This window comes from Dunckerocampus dactyliophorus, chromosome 8 (assembly GCF_027744805.1).
Source record: "Dunckerocampus dactyliophorus isolate RoL2022-P2 chromosome 8, RoL_Ddac_1.1, whole genome shotgun sequence".
Classification (NCBI taxonomy): Eukaryota; Metazoa; Chordata; class Actinopteri; order Syngnathiformes; family Syngnathidae; genus Dunckerocampus; species Dunckerocampus dactyliophorus.
The window spans coordinates 29645443-29658497 of NC_072826.1; the positions used below are offsets into that span (position 1 = coordinate 29645443).

At 41.9% G+C, this 13055-nt stretch overlaps 1 protein-coding gene across 3 annotated transcripts in view; it reads left to right on the plus strand.

The window, feature by feature from the left end:
* The window catches only part of col7a1 (collagen, type VII, alpha 1), a 135296-nt gene that overhangs the window by 75723 nt on the left and 46518 nt on the right, over window positions 1-13055 (plus strand). For 2 of the 3 annotated variants that reach the window (XR_008572235.1, XR_008572236.1), the window contains exons 61-71: window positions 1360-1587; window positions 4014-4085; window positions 4170-4214; window positions 4478-4513; window positions 5850-5885; window positions 6422-6526; window positions 9255-9320; window positions 11082-11117; window positions 11197-11232; window positions 11319-11366; window positions 11458-11493. Coding sequence is in view for 1 of the 3 variants with exons in the window: in XM_054784696.1 (XP_054640671.1) it covers window positions 1360-1440; window positions 1552-1587; window positions 4014-4085; window positions 4170-4214; window positions 4478-4513; window positions 5850-5885; window positions 6422-6526; window positions 9255-9320; window positions 11082-11117; window positions 11197-11232; window positions 11319-11366; window positions 11458-11493 (633 nt within the window). In the remaining 2 variants the exon portion in view is untranslated. The remainder of the gene's footprint in view (window positions 1-1359; window positions 1588-4013; window positions 4086-4169; window positions 4215-4477; window positions 4514-5849; window positions 5886-6421; window positions 6527-9254; window positions 9321-11081; window positions 11118-11196; window positions 11233-11318; window positions 11367-11457; window positions 11494-13055) is intronic. The other variant, XM_054784696.1, reaches the window with a different exon arrangement.

Below are 13055 nucleotides of genomic sequence, written 5' to 3' on the forward strand. Positions count from 1 at the left end.
CATTTTGTGTTCAGTTGTGTTGTCATTGACTAATATTTTAAATTAGTTTGATGATCCGAAACCGCTAAGGGTGACAAACATGCAAAAATATAAGAAATCAGGAAGGGTTCAAACACTTTTTCACGCCACTGTATATATTTGTGCAGGCGGTCCTCATGTTACGGCGTTTCGTAGTTACGTACGCACTCTCATTAATTAATACTGTAGAAAATACAAAAGAGAACTAGTGGCGTGCGTGTGGCGGAAGACTGCATATGCACAACAATGCATGATAGGAAGAATGCGTGGTCACGCGTCGCTACACTGAGGAAGGATCTCACGTTTGTTCTTTTTAGTGACCTTTTTCCCCTTCATTATGTCTCCGAAGCGTGATGCGATGCATCACAGAAAAGGAAAGTGAAAGTGAACGGTAAATTGAAATTAGACATAGTAAAATGCTCCCACCATGAAGGATGAAGACAGTATCTTTGAACATGTGAAAGGATCTGCTCCCTATGAAATGGACAGTGATAACTAAGCAGTATAGTGGTCTCCCTCCTTTGGAACGCCCCTTTCAGTGCGCAAGACAACCTCAGGGATAGAAGTAAGGAGTTGTTAGTTTATCTTTTGTTTCATTTAATTCTTGTATTTAATATTTTTATCCCTGTATTTTATGCCCTTTGTGTGTCATTTGTACAGTGTACAGTGTGAATGCTAATTTAGCTTTTTTGACCCACGGACCGGCTTGTGTTCCCGGGGGGGGGTGCCGTACATTATAGCGATCTTATTTATCTTATTTAGCGATTTAGCGATTTATCTTATTTATGATGTATTGTGTAAAACTAAGACATGAATAAGATCAAATTAAAAGCACAAAATGAATGCTGACCCACCATCCGCCAGTTCAAGTTCCAGCCAAGTGTTTCCAGAGAGATGATTACATGGCTGTTTGACGTGTGTGGTAAGAGGAAGTGCGCTAGCATGAATTCACTTGAGACAAATGTGCACATTAGCACTCAGTAAGTCATCAAATCTTACCTTTATGCATTCCCACATAGTATCAGCATTTGACACCAAATATGAGGTGAAAGAAAAATGGTAAAAATACAGTAGTAGTCTATCTGTGCGGCATGAGATAAAGTTAGCACATGCACCATGGACATGCGTCAAGTTAGACGTTGTCTAATGGATGTAACAGAGAGAATCCGGTCTCTTTTGAAAATAAAAAGTAAAACATAAAAAAATGAAATAATGGAAATTATTTTTTCTTTCTCTACAGCCCGGTACCAAATGACCCGGGGGTTGGGGACCACTGCTGTAGACCATATACCCTCCCGAATATACTACTGTTAAACGTCTTTAACCTTTCTGTGTGATCAGGGCGAAAGGGGGGCCTCGGGTTTGGATGGTCGTCCTGGTCTGGATGGTAAACCAGGTGCTCCCGGTCCACCTGGTCAGAGGGTACTGGATCTCCAAAGCCAACAAATCTACACTACAAAGAACATCATCCAGGGCAGAACACACGCATTGCTAATATGTTCCGCATGCTTGTTGTCTTTTTTTATATTGCAGGGCGATGCTGGGAAACAGGGAGATGCTGGAAGAGATGTGAGTAGGCGGCTGAAACCTCAAGAAGACATGAGAAACATGATGTGCATGTCCACACTCTCTCCGCCGACGGCCTCACAAAATATATGCATGGCTGACAAAAATATTAGTATTAGTGTGATATCTTGTACAGATGAATTCATTCCAAAAGGGCCGACCGAGACAATGTTTTTACATAGGAAACAATGTCAATCCAATTAATCTGCTCCACACCCCCAAAAATATAATTATATATTATATTTTACTAGTTTTACATGCTGTATATATTTGGAATGGTCTTACAGATTTGATTTGTTTCCTCATATTTATTATTCTTTTTTAATATGTCCATTTTAGATTTCTTATTACTTTCATGCTAGATTTCTGTTTAGAGATTTCTATTGTGTTGTAGGACCTTAATCTATATTGCGAGCTACTGGACACCCACATTTCCTCAAGGGGATTATAGTATATGATTAGAATGATATGATCATTCTAATTGTAATTATGGATGTTGGATTTTTTGCCCATAACCGATGCCGATATCGTCCAACTGGAAGGACAGGACTGGACTTATTACCATATGGACTTATTATCCCCCGCTCCCCCGCAATTTCAGTGGAGTTTGATAAGTTTGTTGTGAGCTCTGTTGTTACTCTGCTTGCAAAATAAGGAGTTATCTTCCTCGCCGCCCCGTGAGTGCCACATTATTACAACTACATGGGGCAGCAGATTGTGTAGCTTGGGTGCTTAAAGGTCCGTATCGGCTTTCATTATAGGGGAAAAAAAAGAATATTGACAGATGTTTATGCCAATATCAGAACGATATCATCGGACATCCCTAATTATAATATTATTATATGATCATTCTAATAAAGTATCTGTCTAGCTAGAACATTAACATAATTGTTACCATTATTGAAGACTCTTGTTGACAAAGATGGCAAGGAGCAGAGGAGGGGAGGGGACTACATCCTCATACTTGGCCATGAGTTCTTTCTCGAATTCATTTGTGTTTCTTACCTTCTTTTTCAAATTGCTGGCACCCGCAACTTCCTTTGGCCCCGTGGCAGGTTATGTGGCAGTCAAGTCAATACAATCAATGCACGGACAGTGAGTCAGCAACACCGAGGGTGCTTTGTTTGGGCACTGGACTAGGTTGCTCCATGCAATCTTGTGCGAGAAACAAGAAAGTGTAATTATATGAAAACTGGGGCATTGTTCAAATGATATTCTTTGCAGTGTGACCGTAGTCCTCCTTTATAATGTTAGGTTTAATTTCTGATATACAGTAGAATATTCTTATTCACTTTGGACACCCCTAACGTGCACCTCTTGCACACATGAAGGGCATGCATGTGTGCATCCTGCAGAGGACAAAAATGTTATGATCAAAATGTTAAGACCACTTGAAAAATGTGAGGAATGTACATTTTGCACTGTTGGATCTTAAGGAGGTTCTAAGTAGAGCTTCAAAATGCAAAAAGAAGAAATGGGAGTGAGACAACAAAGCAATTTATCGCAAAGAAGCATTAAAGTGAAATAGGCTGTTCACCAGCTGATCAAAAGTAAAAAAAAAAAAAAAAAAAAGCCTAAAATCACAGTAAAATGTCTAAAAAGCAGTGAGTAGTGAGTAGCTGTGCCATTCAGGTGAAAAATGGCTTTGGGTGTGCTTGATGCCAGTGTTTCCAGGAGGCTAGTGGGAATGTTGCTCCAGGTGGGGAAGATGGCTTCACTGTCTGGAACTCACGTCCAATTTTGTAAATCCATCCCCAAATGTTCTCCATTGGGTTTAGATGAGGGGAACACGCAGGATGGTCCAAAAGAGTGATCTTATTCCTCTTTGTGAAGTGCAGCGTTGTCCTGTTGAAAAAGCCAGTCATTACCACACAGACGAGGGCCTTCAGTCACCCTGCAACATCTCCACATAGCTGTCTGCCGTTTGACGCCCCTGCACAACCTGACGCTCCATTGTTCCATTGAAGGATCATGATGGTGGAAAACATCTCAGGTGGGATCTCCTTGTCATGCCAGTAACGTTGGAAGCCATCAGGACCGTCAAGGGAGAATAAAACTTTCTTCCTCCTTTCAATGTCTCATTTTTGCCAACATTTTGCCTTTTAAAGGCTGTGCTCTTAAACTTTTGATCAACTGATGAACAGCCTATTTCACTTTAATGCTTCTTTGCAATAAGTTGCTACTGAGAACCTCCTTAAGATCCAACAGTGTAAAACGTACATTCTTGCCATTTTTCAGCAGATGAGGAGTGTCTCTCTTGGTCAGTTTACCTTCGCATTAGAAAGGCGGTTGTCACGGCCCTTAAAGCGCGTAGCTGCTCAGCCAGGAATAGCCGCATGCTAAGCACAATGATGCTTCTCCTGTATGTTCTTCTATCTCATGCAACAAAACTACAGGACAAATCATTGATAACCTAATGAATCTCCCAGGGTTTACCAGGACTTCGAGGTGAGCAGGGTGCCACGGGGCCTGCGGGACCTCCAGGCACGTCAGGGACACCTGTGAGTACAAGTCCATCCTTTAGAGATAAGCATATTGTGTACGGCTGTTTGATGGTAACTGTGTGCTGCTCTGTGGTGTTTCAGGGTAAAGCGGGTGACGATGGCAAACCCGGGCTTCCTGGCAAAGTGGTAACAAATAGGATTCTCCCTTGCTAACATGTGTACATGCTGTTTGAAGTAGTAGAAAACGGGATGAAATGAGAATCAAATGTGCTCGTTCCCGGAGATGGAGACAGTGCGGGCTTTTATTTCAAGCTTGACTGCATAATGGTCGTCTTGAACGAGCCTGTAAAGTGGTGCCACTAAATTATCTGAGTGCCCCCGCTGCACAACCGGCCGTTATTCACTTTCCTCCTGCAGAGTCGCTAATGCAGTTTGTTTTGATTACACAGGGCGAAGATGGTGTGCCAGGGGAAGATGGGCGAAAGGTTTGTGACTATTCCCTCTCTTCTTATGTTAGAAACATCAAAGTGACCGCTTGGAACGGAACATCTTTAAGGCTTTACCTTCTAAACAAGACGAAATGCAACATATTCTTATCATTGGCGTTATGTTTTTATCCATTTGCTGATGTTGTTGGGTTAAATGAAAGGATGCAACTTTGCCACACTGATATTTTGTACAGCAACACATGTATGTATGTACCGCACATGCACATGTACATGTACATGTACATGTGCATGTGCACGTGTACATGTACTGTACATGTGCTATGTTGAAAAAGCCTATTATTACTATCAATTCTTTACTCGTTTTTCCAATTGTTTTTTTTCCCGGATATTCCTTCTCGTAATTAGGACTTTATTCGCATCATATTTTGACTTTGTTCCTGTAATATTATGACTTTCCTCCAACCTAATTTCCTAAAAATTACAACTTTATTCTTTATTTTGTTTGTTTCTCATAATATTCCGACTGTAAAAATATTAACAGTTTTTTCAATTTCAATTCGATGCTACTAAAATGACATTATTTTTCCTTAGTTTTTTCTTGTAAAATTACAGCTGTTTTTTTCTGTTGTTTTTTTGGTAATTTTCCAGCTATTTCAACTTTCTTCTGGTAAATTTTCTTCTCGTAATTTGGACTTTATTCTTGTAGCATTATAACTTTTTCCTGCAACCAAATATTCAAAAAATTACAATTTTATTAGTTGTTTTGTTTGTTTCTCATAATATTATGATTTTTTTTTCATTACACATTTATTCTTTAATATTTCAACTTTAGGCTACTAAAATGACTATTTTAATATGCTATTTTTCCTCATATTACCAGATTATTCTCGTAAAATTGCAACTTTTTTTTTCATTAGAAGAGGACTTTTTTCTCTTCATATTTTCACTTTCTTATTGTGAAATTGCAGCTGTTTTTACCATTTTTGCTGTTTTTTATAAATTTTCCAACTACTTCAACACTCGTAAATGTTCTTCTCGTAATTGTGACTTAATTCCCGTAATATTTGGACTTTGTTCTTGTGGCATTTTAACGTTTTCCTGCATCCAAATTTTCCAAAAATAGCAATTTTATTTGTTGTTTTGTTTCTCGTAATATTATGTCTTATAAAAAAAAAAAATTGTTAAAAATTGTTCTTGAATATTTCAGCTCTATGCTACTAAAATGACATTACCAGTGACTGTCTTCTAATTTCTTGAGATGCACCTTTGCTTGCCAAAGCTGCTGGACAGGACAGGCAAAAAGACGTTAGCTAGTTAATATTGGGAGTGTGTGTTTCTTATGGATGCTGACGCTGCTCTCTTTAATCCGCAGGGCGATAAAGGAGACGTGGGAGCGGCCGGCCGAGATGTCAGTTTTGCCGAATCTCCTTTCCATCATCGTTCCTCTCGAGTGTCTCTGCCGTCACTTTGTTTTTACATCCTGTCCTCTCCGTCTCCACCTGCCCCACCGCCGACTTCCTGCATTGATTTGGCCTTTCTTTACTTTATTGTATTTCACATCCACCCCCTGCCATTACCCCGCCCCCCCTCAGCTGTGGTTTGCTCTATCATTGGGAGCACCATCACACTCTGGCTCACTGCCGCATCAATTGGTGTCACAGGATCAGCTCCCGTGTAGCTCATCCTATCCTCTAATGATCAAACTTAGCCTCTAAGAGGGAGACACTTCTGAGAAGACTCCAGATCAGTGCCAAATGTCAGACTTCTGTTTTCATGTGCAAATTCCTTTAATTATGTGTGGAACATCAGTGGAGGGGTGGCAGCGGCCACCTGCTTTGATGTTATAGTTCAGTCTCCTCCACTATAGCCTGGGAGGAAGCACGCCTGTGTGGAGAGGCTCAGTTGTGTAATCTTATTTATTTATTTATTGATTTATTTTTGTAGGGCCGTGACGGACAAAAAGGAGAGCGGGGTTTGGCTGGGACCTCCGGACCCTCTGGACCCCCGGGACCCCCTGGTCTGCCTGGCAGCATGGGCCCCCCTGGACAGGTGGACGTGACACGGCGACATAATAGGATGATTACAATAGAAACACAGTCAAACCTCAGTTTTTGTACGCCCCAGTTTACGTATGATTTAGTTTTTAGTGGAAAATGGCACGTAATGATATTGCACGTAAAGATGTTGCACGTAACAAACTAGTCCGTTAGCCCGGTACGTATCGGTCCGTGCCCAAACAAAGCACCCTACGCATTGCTGACTTGCTGTCTGCGAGTGTGATTGCTAAATAACCCGTCATGGGGCCAAAGAAAGTTGCAAGTTTGAGCATTTTGCTAAAGAAGGTGAGAAACACAAATGAATTGCATCTCACCAGGATGTACAGGAAGTCTGCATCAACCATAACTTCCATCCATTCAACATTTTGCGTTGTGTTCTGCATGTAAAACTATAGTTATTCTCCATAAAATGTATTTTTTGGTGGTATTTTGGGGTGCCTTGAACGGATTCATTGGATTTACTACACAAACGAATTTTCGGTTTTCGTCTGAACTTTTGGAGCGAATTACCGCTGAAAATTAGGGGTGCGCGACAATTATCAGACCGATAATTATCGGGCCGATATGGGGGAATTACGACGTCATACCGATGAACCCGATCATTTTTATAAAACGCTCCAATGTGGCGAGATTACCTGCGCTGTGCAGGTGAGCGCCTGCCTGTGACGTGAACGACCTGTCATAACTTCCCCTGAGCTCGCTTGGAAACAAACATTCACTGTTTCGGAGACATTTCGCGTGCGATGAGGTGGAAAAAAAAACATCGAGCACACAAAAAACCTTATCAGCCACCTGAAACGCCAGCGCCACCGCGTTTGAAAAGTGCAAAAGGTTTGCCAGAGACCTCCGTGGAGGCACACCGGCTGCTCGGAGCGTGTGCCCGAATACAGTGCACTTTTCTGGGCCACGTCTGGTGTCTCCCTCCCCTCTATACTCTGGTTCTCCTGATAGTAGTGATGTGGTAGTAGTAATGTCATGATATTGGATTAGGACGCATCAACAGGTACAATCCAGTAGATATAAAAAAAAGTTATCAGTATCTGTGTGAAAAAAGATATTGTGCATCTCTAATGAAAACTGAGGTTCCACTGGACTAGGATGACAGTGATATCGTTCACCTTTTCCTCATTGTGTAAATGCTGAGAGTCACAAGTACCGCCATTTCACGGTTTGAATCCCGCGGCTTGCTTGTACAGCGAAGCGGCTAATTCATGGCTAAAAACTAGCGTTCCCATGATGCTTAGAGAGCAGCTTCAGGAAACAGTGAAGTGGGAAGCTAAATATCACCTTTTCATGCTTATGCAGCGATCTCTGACACATCTTAAGAAAGTTTGAGCAAGTGTAGAACGACTACAGCTTTTGTTTGGACTACTCGGACCGCCAACCGTCCACTATCACCGACGCGTTTCGAAAGGCTGCACTTAATGAAGAGGATAGCTTAAGCGAAATGGCTAAAGAACGAAAAGCGACAACAAAAGAGAGCGCGAGAGATTGACAAAGTGTGTGACGAAGGAATTATAAGGCTGTTCAATTATGATGCTTGTCAAGATGACTCAGCACTTTTTAACTAGCGATCTTACACGCACTGTTCAGCACTGTTTAACTAGCCATCTCATACACACCGTTAAACTAGCGATGTTAGATACACTGTTCGGCACTTTTTAACTAGCCATCTTACACACAGTGTTCAGCACTGTTTAACTAGCCGTCTTACATACTGTACACTGTTCAGCACTGTTTAACTAGCCGTCTTACATGCACTGTTTAACTAGCCATCTCATACACACCGTTTAACTCGTGATGTTAGATACACTGTTCAACACTGTTTAACTAGCCATATTACACACACTGTTTAACTAGTCATGTTACACGCACTGTTCGGCACTGTCTATCTTACACACGGTTTAACTTAGTCATGTCATATACACTGTCCGGCACCGTTTAACTCGCCATATTATACACACTGTTTGGCACCTTTGAACAAGCCATATTACACACCGTTCGGCACTGTTTAACGAGCCATCTTACACACACTGTTTAACTAGTCATGTTACAACGCACTGTTCAGCACCGTTTGACTGACCATCTTACACGCACTGTTCAGCACTTTTTGTTCAGTCTACTATATTGCGTAATAGGAGTGTAAAGGTGACTATAGGGGTGTTAGAGGGTTCTAATAATGTTATACTCTGTATTTAGAAGGTGGTAAACAGGTTTTCTATGTCTTGTTTTCTCTTACTATGTCTACTATTCTGGGTAGTAGGAGTGTAAAGGTGACTATAGGGGTGTTACTTCATGTCTTGAGGGCTCTAATAATGTTAAAAATAAAATCAACAGCTCATAAACAGGTTTCCATGCTCTAACTATAAAATCATTCCAGTTATAAATAAGGAATGCTGCTTTGCAGAAATTCACTTATTCACGGTCGGGTCTGGAAGCAACCACGGTAAAGGAGGGATTACTGTTATTGTACGTTGTTAACCATGTAAATTGGGTGACACGTTATCTTTCAAATGAAAGACATGAATAAAAACAAAGCCATCAGGCGCACGTACTGTACATCGTTGAAGGAAGGGGGTGCCACTTTAGGCAGGGCCGACTCACGTCGCAAGCACTCTCCAAAATCTTGGATCTCTCAGCATTTCCACGCATCTTTTAAGAGAACTGCCATGTTGTGATGATGTCATCGCTAACACACACACGCCGCATGTCTCGCTTAGGTTGTGTACGTCAAAGGAGCGGAAGCAGCACCGATCCCAGGCCCTCAGGGTCCCCCAGGAACACCTGTGAGTTTGCATGATGCTCACGTTGTCTTTAAATGCATATTACACGTTTCGCACGCCTCGCTGCGCTTCCTGCAGTGCGGTGTGCACGGAATAATATAGAGCCTGAAAGTCCGAAACAATCTCAGCCCGGGTGTTGTAAGAGGCATTACATACGTGGACACATGCAGGGTGCTGCTTTGTGTAAGCGTTTCTCTCCTCTATATTCAGCTCTTGTGTGGCCGCGTTATCCCCGGCAGCATCGCCCTCCCACATGTAGCCGCAGTGATGTGTGTTTTATCTAATCTGTCTCCTCATGCGCCTGCCTCCTTCCCACAGTCTTATCTGCTCGTGTTCTTTTGCCTCCGCACTGGAGACCGCCATGGCCGGCGGCATTATATTCTGTTGCATTTTGGCCCCTACTCGGGGAAAACACCTTCCGAGAACTTTGCAGAGATGTTCACTTTTTTTTTTACTTTCAAGGGCAAACACTTTAGATTTGGTGATGAAAAAGTCACTTTGACCTCGCTTGCTATCTTTCTTTCCAGAGGAGATTTGATTAAATCTGGCACAAATATCCACTTGAGCTAATTAGAATTTGGTGGTCAAAGATCAGAGTGACCTCACAAAGCTCCTCTTGGATGTAATTCAAGAATTCATCCTCGGATTACGACAAAAGTCTGCATAAATGTCTCAATGGGGTCAAATGATGAAGAGATTTACGTCCCAAAAGTCAAGGGTGAAGTGAGATCACGATTTTAATTTATTTTTCTTTTTTGTTTGCGCTCTTTTGGTCATCATTCACTATAATAACATCCCAGGCTGGGGCACAGGGTGCAGACTCATTAGACTTTATGAAATCCCCTCAAAGTTGCCACATGTACGCTCCTGATCAAGACTTTAAGAGCAGTTACAAACTGGCAAGAATGTGCATTTTGCACTGTTGGATTGCAAAAGAAGCATTACAGTGAAGTAGGCTGTTCATCAGCTGATCAAAAGTTTAAGTCCATAGCTAAAAAAAACTTAAAATAGTAATAGTAACTGTGCCATTCGTGTTAATGAGGTGAAAAACATTGTTGGGCATGTTCTCCATTGGATTTAGATGAGGGGAACATGCAGGATGGTCCAAAAGAGTGAGCTCATTCCTCTTTGTGAAGTCCAGCGTTATCCTGTTGAAAAAGCCAGTCATTACCACACAGACGAGGGCCTTCAGTCATGAGGGACGCCCCCTGTGACATCTCCACATAGTCGGCTGCCGTTTGACGCCCCTGCACGACCCGAAGCTCCATTGTTCCATTGAAGGATCATGATGGTGGAAAACATCTAAGGTGGGATCTCCTTGTCATGCCAGTAACGTTGGAAGCCATCAGGATCGTCAACGGAGAATAAAACTTTCTTCCACCTTTCAATGTCCCATGTTTGGGACATTATCCTGCCAATCCCAAACGCCCAGTATTGTGGCCTTGAAGGAGACATTTTCCTTCTTAAAATCCTTCTCTGGCAGATAGCATCTGATGATTATAGGACTGCACTCGGCACCAGTAACAACCTTCATTTGGGCTGAGGATGGTCCCTTGTCTTGATGGACAGCCAATGGGATGTTTCGGTGTCATGTTACGTACACTGTTCGGCACCGTTTAACTAGCCATCTTACAAGCACAGTTTGACACAGTTTAATTAGCCATATTTCATATTCGTACATGTTTTGTTATACCAGTATACATTGACATGCACCCAAAGTGCAGTCAACACGAGGTCGTAATTCACGCTCTGCTTGTCCTTCAGGGTGTACCAGGCATTCCTGGAGCTCTGGGTGCTCGAGTAAGTTGCCTGTACTGATCCCTCAAATCAGTGCCCTCTGATGTCTGCTTTTGACCTTCCAACCTTTCTTGTTTTCCAGGGTGAGAGAGGTCCTCCGGGTCTGAAAGGGGAAACTGTGAGTTCAGCGTCTTGTCGTGATACGTTAAAGAAAAAAATTGTTTTCACTTGTACTGCATGAGGCTGGCGGTTTTCTTCCTTCAGGGAGATCCAGGAGAGGACGGGGCACCTGGCAAGCCTGGAAGTGCCGTGGTAAAGACTCACCTGTTTCATTCAACCTGCTGGGACATTCTTAACTGACGATGTTCCCCTGATTTATTCCGTCTTGTGTTTCACTGAGCAGGATGTACAAAAGGCTCTGGCCAGCCTCGGGATTCAGGTATGTGAACTCTGTTATGCTATTTTTACTTCCAAAAATGATTAAATTGCTTTGAGGTGTGGCATATATCGGTGTTACGACGGTAACGGTACACCGTAGTCACGGTTCGGGCCGTACCTTGTTTTTAAGGTCAGGGTTTGGTTCATTTTGGGTACAGCAAGGGAACCAAATGCAAAATTTAAGCTTTAATCATTTCTTTAGCCCTTTTGCATAAACCTTAAATATGTTAATTTAAAAAATCATGCTGTTTCGTGGTTGAAAAAAACAGGCTTTTATTGCCCAAAAAAATGCACATTTAAGCAAATTAGAATTTTTTTTTTTCTGCCTCAATGACTCATTTTCAAGCATTCAGATTGTGACTGCAGTATTCTGCATTGGTCACTAGGTGTCAGCAATTTTTTGCTGAGGCAAAAAGCACCAGGATGGATGGATGGATGGATGGATGGATGGATGGATGGGGGGAGGGAGGGAGGGAGGGAGGGAGGGAGGGATGGCTGGATAGATCCGGAACAACATACTTTAATTGAAGGTTTAAATTGTATATAATAACATAATAATAACTAGAGAAGCACAATACCGTCTTGTTTCTCAATACTGATGTGATACTGATAACCTTTTTTATATGTACTTTTTAAATTTAGATTTAAGTGTAGCTTGTGCACACCTGGAGGTAAAAAGGACCAAGTGTACCTGTTGATGTGTCCTAATCAAATATCATGACATTACTACCACCACATCACTACTATGAGGAGAACCAGAGTATAGAGAGGAGGGAGCCGCCTGCTGTGGCCGAGCAAGGTGCACTGTATTCAGGCATACGCTCTGAGCAGCCGGTGTGACGCTACGGAGGTCTCTGGCAAACCTTTTGCACTTTTCAAATGCCCCGGCGCTGGCATTTCAGGTGGTTGATAAGGTTTTTTGTGTGCTCGATGGGTTATTTTCCCCCCTCATCACGGAGCGTTTGGTACAACTAGCACATGAAATGTCTTCCTCTTAAAGTGAATGTTTGTTTACAAGTGAGCTCAAGGAAAGTCACAGCAGACCGTTAACGTCACAGGCAGGAGAAAAAAATGAGTGCTTGATTTGCTCACCCACATAGCATGGGTAATATGGCCTCATTGCAGGTTTTTTTTTAAAATGAGCTATTTTTTATGTTATCGCATTTATCGGTATGACGTCATAATTCCCTCATATCAACCCGATAATTATCGTGCACCCCTACTCATAACATAATATTCATAATAATAACAGGCTACTGGTGTGGCTGTTACTCACGCAAAGCTGAAACTCAACTCTGGGACCCCGACGTCACTCCCTGTACACCTGTTACTCATCTCCCCAACGCACGAGCACAAGTTATATTTCAAGATTCAAGAGTTTTATTGTCATATGCATAGTAAAACAGGCAGTTATACTATGCAATGAAATTCTTATTCTGTTCATTCTCCCAAGAAAAGAAAGAAAACACAAGAAAAAAAACAAGAACATAAGAAACATAAATACCAATAAATTAAGCAACAACAACAGAAGAGACATTGCGTTATTTATATATAGTATATTTT